Raw genomic sequence first — 19,945 nt, 5'->3', positions numbered from 1 at the left:
AAATGTGGAATCTGCTTCATTTTTTTTTCTGATCCCTCAGGACTTAAATTACTGCTGACATCTCCACTTCTGATTTATAGCACATAGCCTGTGAGAAACTCTGCTTTTCAGACCTGGACTGACAATGATTTTTAAGGGGATGTCCCAGCACATTTCAAAAGCATTCAGAATTATTATGTCAAGAACACCAAACTAGAAGAAAAAAGCAATATAGACCTTCATTATAAATAAAATTAGTAATAGAGGTATAGTACACATGAACTAAGAACATGCAGTGAAATCTGTCATTTTGTGCATTTCATATTTTAAAGAAGATTATCCTTATTAATTTGCAATTCATATTCTGTCAAATTTGAGCTCAAATTTAAGTCAATTGAAGTTCAAGTTTTGTGACTTTCCAGAAAGGGGACATTACACTACTTGTTGTAACCAAATAATCCCTTTACTCATAGCTGTGATGGAATTCCCAATTTCTTTGTCCTGAAGAAAATCAAAATGTGCTGACTGAAAAGGCTGGAGTTGCTTTGATAAACTGCTTAAACTGAGTAAGCTGTTGAAGTGTTTCTCTCATATAATTCTGTACAGCTAAAATAATGTTTTCTATTCAGCTCTATGTATTTACTTCCTGAGATACAGCTTGCTAGTTTCTTTTTCAGATACAGTTTGATGTCATCTGCTTGATAACCAATTATTTCATTTCTTGATTAAAAGAAGGGTTTGCTTGTCTATCTTTGGACAATTTTTTATCCCACTGAAATGGATGCTAATACTGACATGGATTTCATTTGGGCTGCAAATACAGCTCTAGAGATTTACAGATGGGTTAGCACTAAATAGAAAGGAATATATGATAGGCAATCTTGTAGTTGTTATTCTGAATGACTTTACATGCTTTCAAGTGAATGGTGAAAAAAATCACTCCAACATTTTCAGATACCTTCTTCCTCTTCTAGCAAAAGAGGTGGTCCTCTGAGCTTAAGCAACTAGAGAAAATGAGAAAGCACAAGTGGTAGAGCACAAGGCAAATGCTGATGTTCATAAGAGAAAGAAAGGTTCCGTTCATCCTAACAGGATCCAATCTAAATGACTTAGCACCTTTGAAGGCTATTATCAGAGACCTTTCTTCTTGCGTATTCAGCATCTTAAAAAAAATTAAAAAAAATGGGTTGTTTCAGCTGAATGAGATACAGACAAACAAACAAGAACCCGCACTCTGGGGACCATGAGAATGCAACACAGGTTCACAAACATGCATAAAAGTCAGTAAGAGGTAACTATTACATTTTTGGAAGAAGTAGCCCTGTGAGGTGTTGTGCAGATTCTTGTTATCCTAGGAGATTAAAATACATTATCACACATACATCCTGTTTCTGCTTACTAAAAACAATTAATGTGTCCTTTATTTCCTCAGACAGCCTACATAAATAAAATGTAATGAATTAAATAAATAAATAAATAAATTTAAAGGAATATGAGCTACAGGAGAACAGAAGTATTGCCAGAAAAAGATAATGTCAGGCACGGGTGGGGGGTGTCTGGTGCCAAGCAAAGCCGAGGGCTGTGCAATCACCTCTATCAGTGCTCTATCAGTGTCTACACTCCAGCCAAATCCAGAGAAAACAAGGAGTCAAAGATTCAGGTCAATAAGCTTATAGGCGATTTGCACAAACAGCTCCTCCAGCAAGGTAAAAAACAAAGTCATATTGGCTTTTCTTTTCTATTCCTTCTCTTTGAACTCCCTGGTCCAAACACACCCTGGAAATGTCAGTGTTATATGCAAGAATTTAAAGAGCTGAGCTTCTTAATCCCGTTAAGAAATAAGAACAAAGTTGCCTGTAAAGATCTCCTTATTGCGCTCAAAGTGATAATGGTATAGCTGCCTTATGCTTATCCTACTTTCACTTGCTATAGCAAAAGAGGTAGAATTTGTCATGAAATCCATTACTAAAAGGAAGGAACCATTATTGATTAAAAAGTTTTCTGGGGAAAAAAAAAAAGGCTATAAATCTACTTCCTGATCCAGAAACCAAAAATAGCAAGCCCATTGTTAGTCATTACATGACTAACACGAAAGAGGCAAAGAATATTTACACAGAGGCACACAGGCATACACACACAAAGTCAAACTCCAGAGGGAAAAGGGACACACAGAAACCGTTCTCAAGGTAAGAGTTTGCCTGGTTTTATAGACGGTAGCATGATAGCTTTGCACATGAAGTATGAAGGGAAAGATTAATGCACAGAACTTAGCTTTGCATATGCTTTTTCTTATACAAAGAATCACACTGCAGCTGTTTCCCTGAATCTCAAGTCTGGCTGCACAATCAGGTCACTTGGTTTAATGTAAAAAATTCCAGTCCTAAACTAGCCTGGCAACCTAGTGACAAAATACTGTACATGAGCAGAAAACTTGGTCCAGGTTCTGAGCGCAACCCTTCCAGCCAAAGCAGAATACAAGATTACAGCAGTAGGCATATGCTCAGTATGTAGAGGCCTATATATTCTCTGAGTTTTGTTTGCTAAGACTTGGCTATGAGAGTTTCAGAAGGCATTAGATTCCCCTCACCATCTTCTCTTCTTCCACAAAAAAAAAAAAAAAAAAAAAAAAAAAAAGACAAGCAATGTATCAGGAACTGCAATCATGCAGCAACACTGATTTGCTATGGGCATAAGTAACAGTCTGTGCTACAGAACCTATAAGCAATGCATCATGAAACAATCCACGGTCATCCCATCCTTTGCATTCCTTGAATCTTCGTATGTCACCAACTGAAGCACAGTTAGTAGTGGGAACCAGAAGCCATCGGCTTTCCAAGCTACCACCACTGCTGTGAAGGCCACTGAACCTCCTTTCTCTGAGAGAGAGTGCCAAAGCTACCTGGCTTTACTGTAACTATGAGAAGCCTACACAAGAGGAACAAGCACAATAGCTGTGCTACAAGCAAAAAGCTGAAGAATTCAACATAATTGTCCTTGTAAATCAAGAAATCAAGAAACAGATACGTGTTCTTTCTCTAATTATCATATGTGCATATATGTACATTCCTCCATTCACAGAAACAGTCCTGCATTTTCTATTGTAGTCCTTCCTCCATTTTCTTCTCTTGGCATTTTCCTTCTCTGAACACAGCTGCATAACTATCTACTAATCTCAAGTGATCTCTCTCCCTGCTCAAGATAACTTTTCCCTTGAAAGTTAATCCCTCACTTCTGCTGAGAAGGTCACAAGGAATTGTAATTTGTTCAGCCAGTTCTCACCCTTGTGACGTGGACAAGGCTCCTATTGTCTTTGCTGTATACAAAGAGGAAGAGGCGTTACATCTATAGGAGGATGGCAAACTTCCTAAGTAAGAGATGAGAACATTTTTGATTTTGCTGAGGGTATCTAAGCAGGTTGATAGCAATCTGAGACTCAAAAGCCACTGATAAACTACTTCACAGTCTGAATAAACTTGATTTAATACTTCGCTTTTGTCTCATGAACTCCAACTTTGTTCCTTTTGTATTGCTCTGCTGTTTGTACTCCCTTCTTGTATCCCTCCTCCTGATTTTATTAGTCCTATCAAGACTCCAGTTCACTTCTATCATCTTTGTTAACATCACCTTATTCTCCAATTTCTACCTATGAAAGGTAATCATCTAGTCTATCACTTTTGCACAGGAAACACGCTGCTTTCTCCTTATCCAGACCACCTTTGTCTGAGTAGAGTACAAACCCTGGGGCTAATTTAATAAATCTTCTAGATCTGAATTTAATCTAAATTCATCGTAATCTGATACAGATTCTGACCCCAGATACCTACTATCTGAACAATGCACAGAAAGACTTCTTCAGCAGGGGAGGTTCCAGGAAGATATGGCCTTTGTGTGGAGGCATCATGAGATACCCTCTTTATCTGCAGTACAGAAATCTGCAGTAACTGAGCGTAAGCAGCAACTTTCAAAGGCCCCAAACAAACAAAATGCAATTCATCTTCACCAAGACAACTTCCCACTAATATTTTAGTTTCAACTCCAAAGACTGAGAACATTGTAGCTTTCTAATGGAAGCACTCTATGACTATTTTTTATTTTCAAAAAAAAAAAATCCCTTTCTCCTCATCTCACTATCAAGCTTAGAAACAAATCAGACTTCTAAATACCATTTGTTCTGAGGTTCTTCTAAAATATTCATTCTTGGATAGGAAACTTCATCTCAAAGGTTGAAAACGCATCATTTCAAGCTTAAAGCTATACCTGATAGTAGGTTGCTGATGGCCATTTTTGCTTTTAGCATTTACATACTTAAACACTGGTCACTTCTTCATGCTTGAGTGTGAGTGTGGAATATGTAGGAACAATTATTCACATGTGGAAAAGTTAATTGTGGTTTTGTGGTATTGCAAAAGTTGTGGTGGGTGGGGGTGGGGGTGGAGGTGGAATTTTCCAGATTTCTTGTTGTAAAAGACATTAATGAGCAAAGGGAGAAGAGAAAAATAATAGCCAAAAGTCATAATTTTGAAAACAGGGAAGTTGTAAAATGACATGTAGCTCAATCAATGTGATTAATTTGCTTCACACTTTGCAGAGGCTTTTGCCTTTGCCTTCTAATTCTGGCAACTATTCTGCTGAATCAATCTCACAAACCTAAATTAATAAGGTGGGAATGACAAGTATAGCTTTATAAAGGTTAGCTGTTTGTAATTTAGACAATAAGGGACTGCTCTCTGCTTATAATACAATCAGGCATAGTTTGACAGGAAAATCTCTTCAGTCAAAAAGCCAAAGTTATCATGCTGTGAATCCATATGTCCTCTACTTTCACTCATCTAAATGAATGGTTAGCTCAGTAAATTTTTACTTTCAGTAGCCACGTTGTATAGTTAAAAGCCTTTGTTCTCAGATGATTCTTACATTTAGGTGGCTGGGGAATTATGAAAAGCATACCATGGGAGAGCCTTGCAAACACCTCCTTCCCAACACTGGTGCCATTTGTTGCCCACATCTCTGCATTCATGCAGGAATCCTCCTCAGTTCACCTTTCCTCTAGGAAGACATCCCAGGGGATGAAAATGGGAACGCACAACTGATGAACATTCAATAACCTCCCCTCACTTTCTAGAACTTTTCATGGTCCCCACTAGCAAGAGGAGAATGCAGAGATAGCATAAATGATTCCCATGCAAATCCTGTTATTTTCTAGGAAGATGAAACCTGTAGCATGAGAAAACACAGTCTGTGCTTATTTTTGCAGATCATGAGGAGATCCCCCACTTGAAGATATCTGCGTTTTACAGGCTGCCAATACTGTCCAACCAGTAAAACAAAAATCAGAAAGTCAGCCCTCAAAAACAAAATTAAAACACATTGGTTTGCTCACCATTCTCCAACATATTTGGTACATGCATCGTTTTCAAGCTTTATTCATGATGTTAAAGAAAAAGTATTTTTAGAAAGAAATTGATTTCTCATATCACCTTTTAATTTGGAGCATTTAACTGGAGCATTATAAAGAAAGCTTTTACTGATTATGAGATCATGACAAAAATCATGAGAATTAGTCTCACATTTAATATTCACTATTTAATAAAGTCACAAACCCTTCCACTGAGTAAAGGACAAAAAAGAAATTTATTTTCTTTCCAGATCAGTTTTGTATTCTTGTGTTTTGTCCTCAGAAAAACGTATGTGGCCTCATAATGACAACACTTATATGTGACACTGGCTAAGCTGGACATTCACCAGAAGCTGAGACATTATTAAAAAACAATACATTTCTAGTCTCCCATTCCATCCTTTTCCAGGGATATTCTCAACTTACTTCAAAGTGGGACTTTCTGTCACACTGCCTCAGCTGGAAGTAGATTAGGGGTTTTATGTGCACCTTCATCCTCAGAAATTTCCTTTTCAACTTTTCTTCTGTAGCAGTTGCAGTGGATAGGTTTAAGATTCTTTTATAACTACAACACACTTGAAAAAAGAACTGCTGGGGAATCAAAAGGTATTCAGTCTGAAGAATCAACAGATGCTCACTACCTAGCAGTGTCAGATAGGCTCAATGGTTCATTATCATCCAAATTGACTCATATCAATAAAATAATAAAACATATGATAATTAAGACTCAGGTTTAAATGTATTCCCACTTAATTCCTACTCTTGTTGAATAAAATACTATGGATTCAGCGTTTTCCCTGAAAGATGTGTTCATTAAAGGGAAGAATACTTGAAGAATACTTGTCAAGAATATTAGAAATCCAACATGAATTTGCAATATTGACTGCTATGAACAAAAAATAAGTCATGCACTTTTCTGAATTTCACCCAGAACTGTAGTATTTCCATTTATGGGTCCTGGAAATACAGCAAGCAGTACAGAGAAATAACTGAATCAAGCTGACATGAACTGAGAGTGGTGCATAGTCTTCTTTTGCAGTCATATTTGATTCTTCAAATAGATTTATTTTACTTTGTCCAAGACAGCCAAAAATAATTAAAAACCAAACCAAACAACCAAAAAAAAAAAAAAAAAGAAAAAGAAAAAGAAAAAGAAAAGAAAAAGGAACATACAAAGCTATCATGAGAAAATACGTGTCAATATTTGGGAAAGAACAGGAAGACAAAGAAACCATTGATATCCAACTGCCTGAGGGGGTTGTGGACTAAGAACGTCACCCCAACAATTCCAGTTATTTGATAGGCATCCTTACCTGCAGAAGACAAACAATAAAGCAATCAAGTGCAAATTTGGCAGGAAGAAGGTTATATCAATGTTCCACATAACAGTATATGACAGTGTGCTTTTTCTATCAGTTGAAACAGCACAATTTTGAAGACTGAACATTGGGTAGGAATAAGCTGATGTGGTTTATGCTAAAATATATATATCTTCAATAAATTGCAAGTAACGAATGCATCAAAAAGGCATCTGCAACTTTAAAAGTTATCCTTTCACAAATCACTAGTTTTCTACCATGCATAATAAGTTCTATAATAAGCTCTAGTTTAATCCTAGAATCTACAGACACAATCTGTTTTTCTAGCAATGTTTCCTAGGCAAAGAAGCAATGAATAGACATGCTGCATTTCTAGCTTCAGATCTGATAATAATTGACTTCTAAGACCTGTTCTCTACAGTTAAATACATAGAAAATAACATTCTTGGAAGAAAACATTAAAGGCAAGATGATACACCTCCCTGCAAAGTAAATCTTCCATCACATTTAAATATTTACCATTTAGCAGGCTAACCTCCACAAGTCACAATTTTCCTGTTTTTAAGGTACCAAATTAATAGGTCTTTTTATAGTTTTTAAACCAAAAAAAAAAAAAAAAGCTTTTTGGCCAATTGGACACAGTTCTGCCAGAAGTCCCTCAAGAGGTGGGCTGCAATGATTACCTTTATTACAAAAGTATTCCACTTCTTCGCAGCTCAGATTTTCAGGCTCAAACTCTGCAGAAAAGCTTTCCTCCAATGGAAAGTCTTCTTTTGAGACAGTATCATTTTCTTCAGACAGGCATTCTTCTTCTTCATCCTCAATGGCATCCTCAAGGGGCCCTTTAAAAAGAATCAGGAACACTGTGGCAAAACCATCTAAAAGGACAATTTGAAATAAAACCTTAGTGAACTTATAACCAGAGGTCTTTAGCTGGTTCTTTCTTCCACAGCTGTTTTCAGCATTTATTAGAATTGGCCAAATAATAGTTAATGGAAATTGAAATTAAAAGTGATTGTTTTCCTAACTGAGGACTTCATAATATGCAAAGTGTTATTAACAATATGTATTAATAATACTCGCACGTCTTTTTTCATTATCCATCAGGCTGTAATATTAAAAGCAGACAGTTTTAACATTGAAAATCAAAGCTGTTTTTGTAAAACCATGTAAACAGTCAAGAGCCTTCTCTTGTTGACTGTTAGTCATTGTTTTTTGATGCTGAGTTACAGTACTTAATAGGCTCCCTTCACAAGCTTCATTTCCAGAGTTAGCAGTACTGATGACAGTAAATTAGTATAAAGGTATTGACAATATAAGCTTCATCTTATTCTGCTATTTTCCTTCAACCAGCACCTGAAGGAGTTTTAAAAGAGTTTCATATTCTCTGCGACCATCCGTTTGCTAGACTTTAATAGACGACCAGTGAATAGGTGGGACTCAGACAAACAATTATTTCTTTTCCTTTTACAGAGGCCAAAGAACGAGTGTGGCAAACTGCTAGCTGTGGGCTACGGCAACACATGGCAGTCACAAGAGCAGGGCATGAGTCTGAATTTGAAATGGCAGCTAGAGGTCTTTGATTCTCCTAGATACCTAAACATCCCAGTCCTACAAAGCCTCTTGAAGAGCGAGTGTCTGACAGATCTGTAATACATAACGCCCAGGTTACCAGTTGGAATGTACTCCAAAATTAAAATTTCTTCTTTCTTATATACACACTTCAGAGCCATTGGTTAATAGTAACTATTTGCTAAAGACATCTCCTGTGCAGGTGTAGAATTTTACCTTAGATTTAAATAGAGATTTGAAAGAACTGAACATATTTTAATTTAACTAAGATTTTATTAAATGTCAGCATGTTTCAAAATCCATCTTAAGACTGGATTTCAAAAGAGGGATTTCATTATACATGGTTGAGGCTTGAAAAAAAATTACTTATTTCACTCTCCAATGAAAGCACAGTCTCATTTATAATTGACTGAGTATTTCTTCCTTGAAATGAAAGCTAGCTAGCTAATGAAAAAAAATGTAATTTGTATTTATATTATAGTTTTCCAGTATTAAATACACTATTCCTATATAATCTATCATGCTGATATACGATACATAAATGATTCTGTTGCACTCGACGAAAAGAGAGGGATAAATTTTTAAAAGAAATCAAATATTGACTACACTCTAATTTTATGTAATTTATTATGAACCAGGGACTACCTACATTTATTAAAACAGCAAAATTCACTTTAGCATAACTCGTGCTTCAGAGGAATATGATGGTTACTTTTTACTGTAATTGATTGAGATTCCCAGGTGGGATTCCATAAATTAATATAGCTTACTATCTTTCATGGAAATATGACTATTTATGCCAGCTGAGAATCTGACCAAATGAACCCACTTTTGTGGACCTATACTCACCAACGCAAGCTATCATTCAACAATATATCTCCTAAAATAAGGGGCTATTATTATGGCAGAAGAAATAAAGATTCCCACTGTCAAAGTATCCATTACTGTTAATTGCACTTTCTAGCCATGTTGGGAAAAAATCCAGCAATTGAATATGCACACAGAATGAAGAGTGGATATCACAGTGCACGGAACTGAGAACAAAGCACACACTGGAAGAGCCGTGAGCAATGTGCTGCATCTAAATACGGGCAGTTTGGGCGCCTTAAATGTGTCCAGTTCCATTTCAGAAATGAAAGCACAAGAGCGTCTGAATAACTATCAAAAATACCTTCCAGAGCTCATGATTTTATTAACATGTGACACTGTCTGTAGAGCCATTTATTGGTGTGTACTCCTGGAAGCATCTGTATAAATAAACTAAAAAGAAGGAACACAATGAAACAAAAAATAAGCTATTTTAGGGAAATGGAAATTTCTGCCAGGTATAAGGATGGATAAATACCATTTTCTGCATCATCTCAAAAGCAGCCATATGCTTTCAGTATTTTTTTCACATATTTTTAATCCGTGGAAAAGATATAAACTTCATTTATAAGTTTATAAAACATAACCTTCACATTTCAATGAAAGTTGACCTCTTCCTGAATGACTCACTCTTTGTCATTTGTCTTTTTAAATGGGTCTTGCAAAATTCAGCATAGAAATATGTGCAAGTAATCCAGTTGGCATGCGTATAAGACATTTTGGTTTGATTCTCGATGTTAAACCAGTTTGTTTGATAAGGTCACTAGGACATAACCAGCAAGCTAATAATCACGGTACGTTAATTAAGAAAATAACAGAAGTCCAGTGGGTATGCTATCATTTGCAGCAATCATGGAAACACGCACCTTGTAATTTCCATTGACACTACTTCCAAGAAGGCAGAAGGAAAACAATGTATGAACCAAATCACAGCATGGGTTTAAAAACCTCCCCAATTTGAGAACTGGGACTTCATTTTTCAAACAAATCTCAGGCTAAAGAAATTCTTGGCAAGTGCTTTCATGGACAAATCATACGTATGAATAGGTTATGTAACATTTCATAATAGTAACATCTTAGCATTTGGATGCATAAATGTAAATTTTGTCATATCTAAACGACTTCAGATGTCTTCTTGCATCTATACTAGGTTTTGCTTCGGATATACCAGTCTACATGTAAAAAACAGTGGTATTTATCCAAATGCATATGGGCATGGATCAGACAGAGCTTTCCATAACAGTTCAGATCAGTGGCTAACATCAGATGTTGCACTCTAAAAAACAGCAAGACTTTTGCTGCAATGGAGGGATCAGTACATAAATATTTTTTCTAAGTTTCATGCTGCTGCCGCCGCTTGTCTAATTCATACATCTGCCACCTGATCCTTGGGACAAAACCTGTCTTATTCCTATCGTCTTTTATTTTTTAAGGATTCCAATGCATTCAGTTCACGCTCCAACCTGTAAACTGATGACTTTAATAGAATTAACTAAATAAAAAGGCATTTTTCTACATGAGAAAGACCAGTCCATAAGAACAATAGCCAAATTAAGTATTTCTTGGTTGCTAGTTTCATGTAAACTGAAATATTTATGCCTGATTTCTGTGGTTATTTTTAATTACCATTGAGTAGTGTTAAGCACAGAGTGAGTTAAAGAAAACAGTAAAATCAAAAGCCGCTTACTGGTCAATAAAAAAGATTAAACTTTCTATTCCTGACTATTCCACCATTATTTGCACATAAATAGACAGTGCATTTGAATAAAAATTAATAGCCAGAATCTCACAATAAAAATTAATGGAATTATATATTTTTGACTAATGCAAACACATACATAAATTTTGCATGCTTATGTTCACCTAATTTGGCCATGTGTTCCAAACAGCCTCTTACTGATATTGGTAAATCAAATCAGCTGAAGTACTACTAAAGAGAACCTGAAGTTCTCTGGTTCAAAAATGTAAAGGTACTTTTTTCAAAGTTTTCTAACTCATCTTTCTAGAGTCTTTCTAATCTACACAGTGTCTGCTCAACTTTTTCACAGACTTAAAATATTTAAAAATGCAGAGACATATAGGAAAAAAAAGCCTTTAAAAAAATAGTTTCTTTCAATTGTTTTCTCTGATAGTGTTTCTTTTTCCAGTTGTTATTATGTTGATATATTACCTTAAACAGTCTGAGTACAGCTTAAGCTTTAGTAGCATATATACTACAATATACTAAAGTAATTAAGTATACTATACAGTATACTTTAGTACTACACTTTATGTTCTGCATTTCTTTTAAACTGTTGATTGAATTTAATAGTTGTACACGCGTTACTTATACCGACCATGTTATTAAGCACCTATGGCACATGCATACTATGTCTGCTTTAATTTAAACTGGAACGGGTTCAAGGTCTTATCCCTCTTCTGCTGAAAAATGCTTTCCAATAACTGCTGATTAAGTGTGACATTACAACAAAACACTGCCATAATGACAGAGCAATGCACATCCAAATAATTCCTGCCATGGAAATTCATCTGAGTGTCACAATGATCTGACAGGGAACAGCTCTGAGATAAAAGTGCAAAATTTCAAACTGGGATGGTGTAAGAGTTTAGGGGAATTGTTAATTCCAGAGAGACCATCAAAATGTTTGTCTTCTATTCTCATTTCAACAGTTCTTTGCCTGCTTTGTGAAAGAATTTGATGTTATGTAAAGAGAGGTGAATCTGAAATGCTCCAGATTAACTAGATACATGATACACAGTTAACAATTTCCAAAAGCACTAGATAAAAAGTTTGATTTCTAATCTTATATGGGGGTACTGAAGACAAATGAAGTTTCCATTACTTCATTCTGTACTTCTCACAAAGCCCTGAGAAAACTATTCCTTCATAAAAGAAGCAAACACCTGTATTGTACACAACACCAGAGATTCTGGTGGATTTGGTAGTTTACTCATTCACTTGGTACTTACTCTATTTTATTAATATTTATTTTTATGACAATAAATCCATTTGGTTTTTTGTTTTGTTTTGTTTTTTCAAATAAAATAGATAAACAAGTGGCAGTAGAAAACATTACAATTACTGGCAGCAATGAAGAAATGAATATGGTAGAAGTCTGTATGGCTTAGTGGGCACAGTAGTCCACTTCAAAAAAATCACCACGTACAATTTGATACAAATAACAACATCTACTGAGTAGAGGTTGACGAGTGAACTGCATGTGCCTTCATGGAGAAAATTACTTCTGATTGAGGCCACTTGGCAGTGCAGTGTGGGGAAATCTGAACTGTAGCTCCCTAATTTGTACTACATTTGCAGACACTCATGCACATATATATTTTAGGACTATTAATATATTAAACACTTGAAAAAATATTTCTTAAATAATCATATAAATGTAAAAATACACATACAAACACACAAAGATAGCTAGCTAAGTGGCAATCTTTACTCTTTACACAATAAGAAATAAGATGATACCTCAACACTTTAAAGGATAGGTCATATGTAGCAAAACCAAAACAAACCAAAAACAGCTGTAAGCATTTTAATAGCATGGAAAAATGTGAGAATGAAGGACCAAAAAGGGTTTACACCAACTTAACAAAATAACTTTTTGCTAAACACTCCTCTTAAGACAAATTTGAACTTTAGACCCATTGTGGATGTTAGTCTTCATGCAGAAATGACTCCCGTTTTATGGCAGTATAACTCTAATGAAATAATTGAAATTCAATAGCACTAAACTGGGGAAGTTTTGTAATCATTTATCACAGTCAAATTCATCAGAATTCTCTGTAAATGAAACCACTTTAACGCATGCTCAAATTAACCACATGCTTATATGCTTTCCTTTTCAGTGTTTGGAGCTTAAAATGCTTGTACCCTCCTGTGGGAAAGTTTCATTCAAATAATTATCTCATGGAAATGTTAAGTGGTTAGCTTCCTTCCCACCTACCAGTATTCTCCTGCATTCCCAGAACAGCAACATAAATCAGTGCTCTTAATAAATTAAGAATGCTTCAGAAATCTTACAATACTTGACAGTGAGTGGCTGGGGAGAGGTTAATGAGTATAATTAGTAGTAGTAGCATTAAATAATAACAACTCTGATAAATCAGAGAGGCCTGAAATTCATTGGATCAACATCACGCATTTTGCATGTTCTGGACAATCTATCCAGTATTTCCTATGAAAACATGCTGCCACACATGGATTATCATCAGCTTACAGTAAAACCCAGGTATGCAATGCTCTATGACTACAGAGGGCAAAGCTGCAGAAAAATCAATCCATTTGTCTCCTCTTTCAACAAGGTTTTCGTCCAAATACAGTGACATAAGAAAACCAGCAGGCAAACGCTTTATATTGATTCACATGCTGAAGATACCCAGGGATGTTTTTCCTAAAAATTCAGTCAGGAACACTGAGAACAAAAAAGGGTGCCCTTTATTCCATTTTTCATATGGCAGTGAGGGTGAAGACATTTTGTGGTCGTTCAGAGTTCCCTTCCTCCTGAGAAGATTTCTATACAGGACTTCTTAGCTACCTCTTCAGTCTTTTAATTAACTCAAAGGAGTCGTTGTTTCCAACCACTGTACTTTTAAAACAGCCTAAAGACAAGTTTAACAGCAATCTAAACAACACCAATAGCAACAGAAGCAGTACAACTTCTTGAGGAAGAAATTTTACAAGCTACTACCCAAAATGTCCTCCCAGTCTCCCTCTCTGGGAAACTGGCTTTCTCCTGCATTATGTAGATTTTTTTTTAGTGTACAGGATCAGATATTTCAGCCCCTATACATTCAAGCGGGGTGGAGACACAGACCAATAAAATAAGGGAGAAGAATACATGCTGATGCAATCAAAATAAATTTTCAGTTTCTTTCAAAGCACTAGGACTATCAGATATTGTTTAATCACTGAGACTTTCAGAAGGAGAAACTCCAACTGCAGGTTCATGGATAAACTGTAGAAATGGAAGCACGCAACAATTTTCCAAATGACATAATAAATGATAATAAAAGAAAATGATAACAAAAGCTTTCCTATGCACTAATTTCTCCCTGCACCAGCCACACGACCAGCCACACGACCCCATGACTGTCCAGCCCACATTACTTCTCTCTCTCTTAGCTTTGAGTTTATCAACTGAAAGCTAAGAGAGAGAGAAGTAATGTGGGCTGGACAGTGATCCCAATTTTCATTGTAAAAACTACTGCCTCTCCCTTCCTCCTTGTGAGAACTGAAAATACTTTCCTTACATAATTCCAGAATAGAGAGGAAGGGCCAAGAGAGGTGCCTAAACACACTTCTGTTTGACATTAGATGGCAATACCTAATCTTGACAAACTGACTGCTGCAGGAATAGTTTAAAACATAAGCATGCTGTTGGCAGTAGGTGACTGAAGCACAAACTGGCTAATCAGTTTAGAAAAAAAATGTAAATATACTTCTTAAAAAGGTCAATATTTGTCAAACCACTCCCACTTTTAAAGAAATGTTTCCCTCTTCAGTCCACTGAGCTTTCTGTTTAGCTAAAGTAAGTTATTTTGGTAATTCAGATCACATTTTTACAGCTATACTCAACGGACACAATGTTACCTGTGCCCATTGAACCTCTCCAGTCTGTTATGTAAATTAACTGAACAAAAGTCTTGTCCAGACTGAAAGATTGCACCAATTTGTGAGCTATTCGTTACATTTTAATCGTGGCATCATAGCAGAATAAACCATCTCTCACTTTCAGACTGGTAGAAACTTTATAAGCATGATTTAATGACCAACTTAATCGACAAAGGAATGGAAAAGAGCTGCTCTTTGGACAGTATAAATCCACACCAACCTGATGTAATTGAGCTTAACAGCAAGAATAAAGTGTATTTCTGTGGCAAAAAAAAAAAAAAAGAGGAGTTATTTTTATATGTGCAAGTTGTGCAAGTTCTTCCTGCAGCCACTCACTTTTAACATAAGTTGCATCAGGGGATCTGGTAGGAAGGAAACATTTTTATTAATTTTCTCCTTATCTGTAAGAAGAATGCTGATTTTTTTTTTTCATTTACGTTCCTTGCCTGCAGGTAGCAGACCAAGAAAATCATATAGCAGAAATTCTTCCTTTTGATTAATTTCTTTCCATGTGTTATGTTATTTCTTATATATAATTGATTTCAGGTTTTGCTCGTAGCTGTACATCTTTTTTATATCTGCACCTACTGCCTTCCTTCAATCAAGAAAGTTGAAGGAAATTACCTGAATTTTGTTAAGTTTATTAAAAAAAAGAGCTCTGTGAATATTTAAATTGAGTTTTGAAATGCTAATACAAGAAAGATATTAGAGAATTTTAATAGTAGGTTCAATTTGACCCACAGACTATTGTAGAAAGGGTCAAATTTTATTCAAATTATTTCTTTACAGCAAAAAATATGAACCCTTTGATTTTACAAAAGTAGATTAATATTCTTCTCTGCTAGGTCTTTTGGCACTTCGGTGCATGACTGTATTAACTGTGCTTGTGTATAAACTTTTCAAAGACCTTTAAATGTTCCAGTAATTTGGAACTTCACTTTCATTTATGCTCATTTTCTTTTCTCATAGTATTATCCAAGAGGCCACAACAAAACTGGCAAGTGCCTATAGTCAGTTTGCTTTTAGAGCCAAGGCCAGAATATTTCTAATCAATAAAAGGAAAATGATAAAAAAAGTGACAATTCAAAACATGTTTATGGAGACATAGTTTCAAGAAAATACTATGCATGCGTACTATGAATACCAAAGTTTCATTTGCATGGGAAAAAATATATATGTGCATGGAAAACGAGCTTTAAGGCCTTGGCAATTAAATTACAGACCCCAGATTTCAAGTTTGGGCTCATTTTGAAATACAGGACTAGTGCTCCACTATCTTTATCCATAAAAGAGTCACAATTTTTTTCCTTTAAAGTAAACCTTTTTTGGTTCATAGGAGCCAGGAAAGATATATCTACCCTGCAGATGAACCTAGGGGTTTATTGATTTTACCTCAAAATGAGCAGAAAGAATATGAAGAAACGGTAAGTGGTGTGTAGTATTGTTATTACACAAACTGTAACACAGGTAGAACTAATCATACTCATTTACCAAATGAAGGGTATCATGTTTTTCCAAAGAACTGAAATTGTTTTGAAATAAGACTGTTACGAAAGGCACTTACAGAATCTTCCCCTCCTCTAACCTTCCCACCTGTCAAAGTGTCACCTTACTACAAAACTCTCAAGGTAGGTATTTTTCCAGGTATGTCTCTAAATGCCATAGGGAATAACCTTTTTTTTTCCTTTTTTCTCAAAATAAAATAAAATCAGACAGTGACAATATAAAAGACTTAATAGTTGCAATTTCATTCTGTAATTCTACTCCCAGGAATAACAGCCAATGGAATTTTTAATAGCAACTTCCCTGGTATTATGATGCCAATGTGACCTCAAAGCTAGTATGAATCCAGAGGGATCTTGATTGATCCCATGCAATTGTACTGAAATAAAACCTGCAAAGTGTTTCAATAAAGAATGAAACAGAAGGTTATCTGGATCTTCTAGAATTAATGACATTTTTCAGCCTTCTGAACAAAAAGTGTCAGTAGAAATTTCATCTTGAAAAGTCTGGTGTTATCTTTTTTTTTTTGTATTAATTATGATGTATTTGCATCATTTGGAAAAATAACAGAAATAACATTATTTGGTTTTGCTCTCAGGTAAACTGTGTAACTGAAATATAGAGATTTAAACTAGAAAAGAAGGTCCAACAGGTTTTGCATCTTTAAGTACCCATTGTGCAGTCATTGATCCTGGTTCAGCCACCATTTTTCTTGCTGAATATACAAGTAAAATAGCAAATTAGGTTCTAACTTCAAAAGTTTCCCAACACCTCGATGTGCAGTAGAACTGCATTACATTTCTCAGCAAGTTATGGGCCTCAGTCCTACAGATTTTCAACAAGTTTTTTGTAGGTTTCCCTACAGACCTTTTTATGTCCCTGGGAAGCCAGACGTTTGCTCCCAGTGATCCCTCACCCAAGGCAGACCAACAGCACACCTCAGTCTCACCAGTAACTTTTTCTAGATTTAACAGAAAAGCTTGAGACAACACATAATTAATACCAAGAAGGTATTCTAAAGGTACATTGGTCAGAAAAGAAAGGCCAAGGAGAATATACTCCCTCTGATAAACGGCACGGGAGAACTGGTAATGACAGACATGGAGAAGGCTGAGGTACTCAACAACATTTTTGCCTCACTCTTCATTGCCAGTCAGCCTTCCCATGTCTCTCAAGTCCCTGAACCTGTAGATGAGGGCTAGGGGAGCAACATCCCTCTAACTGTAAGTGAAGAGCAGGTTTGAGACTACCTGATGAAACTGAACAGGTCCAAGTCTATGGGGCCTGATGATATGCATTCCAGAGTCCTGAGGGAACTGGACGATGTAGTTGCCCAGCCTCCCTACAGCATATTTGAAAAGTCATAGCAGTCAGGTGAAGTCCCTGGTGACTGGAAAATGCAAAAAACATTCCCATTTTTAAACGGATAGAAAGGAAGACCCAGGGAACCAGTGAGCCTCACCTCTGTGCTTGTGAAGATCATGGAGCAGATCCTCCTGGAAGCAATGTCAAGGCACATGCAGGACAAGGAGGTGATCCAAGACAGTCAGCATGGCTTCACCAGGGGCAAATTGTGCCTGACCAATCTGGTGGCTTTCTATGATGGAGTGACTGCATCACTTGGCAAAGGAAGAACGACCGATGTCATCCACCTGGACTTCTGCAAGGACTTTGACATGGTGCCACTTGACATCCTGATCTCCAGATCAGAGAGAGATGGATTTAAAGGGTGGACCATACAGTGGATAAGGAATTGGCTTGACGGTCACACCCAGAGAGTGGTAGTTAATGGCTCTTTGTCCAGGTGGAGGCCAGTGATGAGTGGTGTTTCTCAGGGGTCTGTCCTGGGACCAGTGCTGTTTAATATCTTTATCAATGACATAGACAGTGGTATCGAATGCACCCTTGGCTAGTTTGCAGATGACGCCAAGATGAGTGGCGCAATTGATACAACAGAAGGAAGGGATGCCATCCAAAAGGACCTGGACAAGCTTGAGAAGTGGACCCCTGTGAATCTAATGAGGTTCAACATATCCAAGTGCAAGGCGCTGCACCTGGGTCAGGGCAATCCCAGAACCTGAGGACAGACCGGGAAAAGAGTTCATTGAGAGCAGCCATGCAGAGAAGGACTTGAGAGTTCTAGTGGATGAAAAGCTTGACATGAGCCAGCAGTGCGTGCTTGCAGCCCAGGCAGCCAACTGCATCCTGGGCTGCATCTACAGAGGAGTGGCCAGCAGGTTGAGGGAGGTTATTGTCCCCCTCTGCTCTGACCTCATGATGCCCCATTTGGAGTGCTGCATCCCCCAGCACAAGAAGGATGTAGGTCTGTTAGAACTGGTCCAGAGGAGAGCCAGGAAGACGCTCAGAGGGCTGGAGCAGCTCTCCTATGAAGAAAGGCTGAGAGAGCTGCAGATGGTCAGTCTGGAGAAGAGAAAGCTCTTGGGAGACCTCATTTAAGCTTTTCAATATTTAATGGGAGCTTATAAGAAAGATGGAGAGTGACATTTTTCTCAGGCAGATAGTGATAGGACAAGGGGAAATGGTTTTAAACTCCATGAGTGGAGATTTAGATTAGAGGTTAGGAGGAAATTCTTTACTAAGAGGGAGGTGAGACACTGGAACTGGTTGCCCAGAGAAATTGTGGATGTTCACGATGAGGTTGGATAGGGTTTTGAGCAACCTGATCTAGTGGCTGGCGTCCCTGTTCATGGCAGGGGGGTTGAAACTGGATGGTCTTTAAGGTCCCTTTCAACAAACACCATTCTATGATTCTGTGAATAATTTGCTACTATTAAGTGTGCACTTTCCTGAGTCCACTTTGGTTTAATCGATGCAGGGTAAATAAGACAAGTTGACAAAGCCTATCTTAAAGACTAAAAAAGTTTTGTTTTTTTATATATATATATATATATATTTTTTTTTTTTTACAGGAATTTAGCTCACAGTAAAAACAACATGACGTTTCTCTACCGTAATTTCACTCAAGTAGTTCATTGATGCAAGTTTCCCAATTTGAAATATTTTGACATAGTCAAGGCCTCATCATTCGGTGCAGATCAGTGAAGTGAGCATCAAAGAACACACGTTCAGTGACTATGAACACAGTAAGCTGCATAAGCTGTTTGTTAAATATGTTTTCCCAGCTCTCTGGACTATTTAGTACAGGTTTGCCACTTCAGTTTATAAATAAATAAATAAAAAGCATTGTGTTATTGTACTAGAGAGCAAGAAAATAGAAATAGTCACTAAAAAGTTAAAAATATCATTATTAACAGGTGCTATCTATGACAAAACAGTTACACTTGCCACTAATTTTATAAAGTGCACCCACAAATTGTCATAGCCCTGTTCCTCCTACTGCTGTCCCATCTTGATCACTCATTTACTAATTTAATCAGCAGCACTTACTCCCTAGAAGATTGACAATGTACTCTTCTCTGGAAGAGCTTGTTAGAAGCTGGCATCTCAGCCAGTAAAGATTTTATCTTCTTGTACACTATGGATATCATAGCAAAAGAAATAAGGAGGACCAATTTTTCAGAGAGATGTTGTCAAAGATAGAGTGAGAAGAGGACCTACTTTCTGCCATAGTTGTCTTACTTCTACCTACGGTCGTAACAGCATCAAAGAGGAAGCTCCATAGTAGATGCTGTTCTGTGTATTTCTGGCTGTATGAAAGGAGGA

At 36.7% G+C, this 19,945-nt stretch overlaps 1 protein-coding gene across 6 annotated transcripts in view; it reads right to left on the bottom strand.

Annotated features, from left to right (window-relative positions):
* The window catches only part of ZFPM2 (zinc finger protein, FOG family member 2), a 322,093-nt gene that overhangs the window by 244,957 nt on the left and 57,191 nt on the right, over positions 1–19,945 (bottom strand). For 4 of the 6 annotated variants that reach the window (XM_048068767.2, XM_048068768.2, XM_066990649.1 and 1 more), the window contains exon 2: positions 7,377–7,535. The exons of 1 other annotated variant lie outside the window; for it this stretch is intronic. In XM_048068767.2, the coding sequence (XP_047924724.1) occupies positions 7,377–7,535 (159 nt within the window). Of the gene's footprint in view, positions 1–5,800; positions 6,167–7,376; positions 7,536–19,945 lie in introns of those variants that run through there. One more of the 6 variants, XM_013180011.3, reaches the window with a different exon arrangement.

Source organism: Anser cygnoides, chromosome 2, assembly GCF_040182565.1.
Source record: "Anser cygnoides isolate HZ-2024a breed goose chromosome 2, Taihu_goose_T2T_genome, whole genome shotgun sequence".
In the NCBI taxonomy this organism is placed as follows: Eukaryota; Metazoa; Chordata; class Aves; order Anseriformes; family Anatidae; genus Anser; species Anser cygnoides.
The sequence above is the reverse complement of the archived record's forward strand: the minus strand, read 5'-3'. Positions and strand labels throughout refer to the sequence as shown.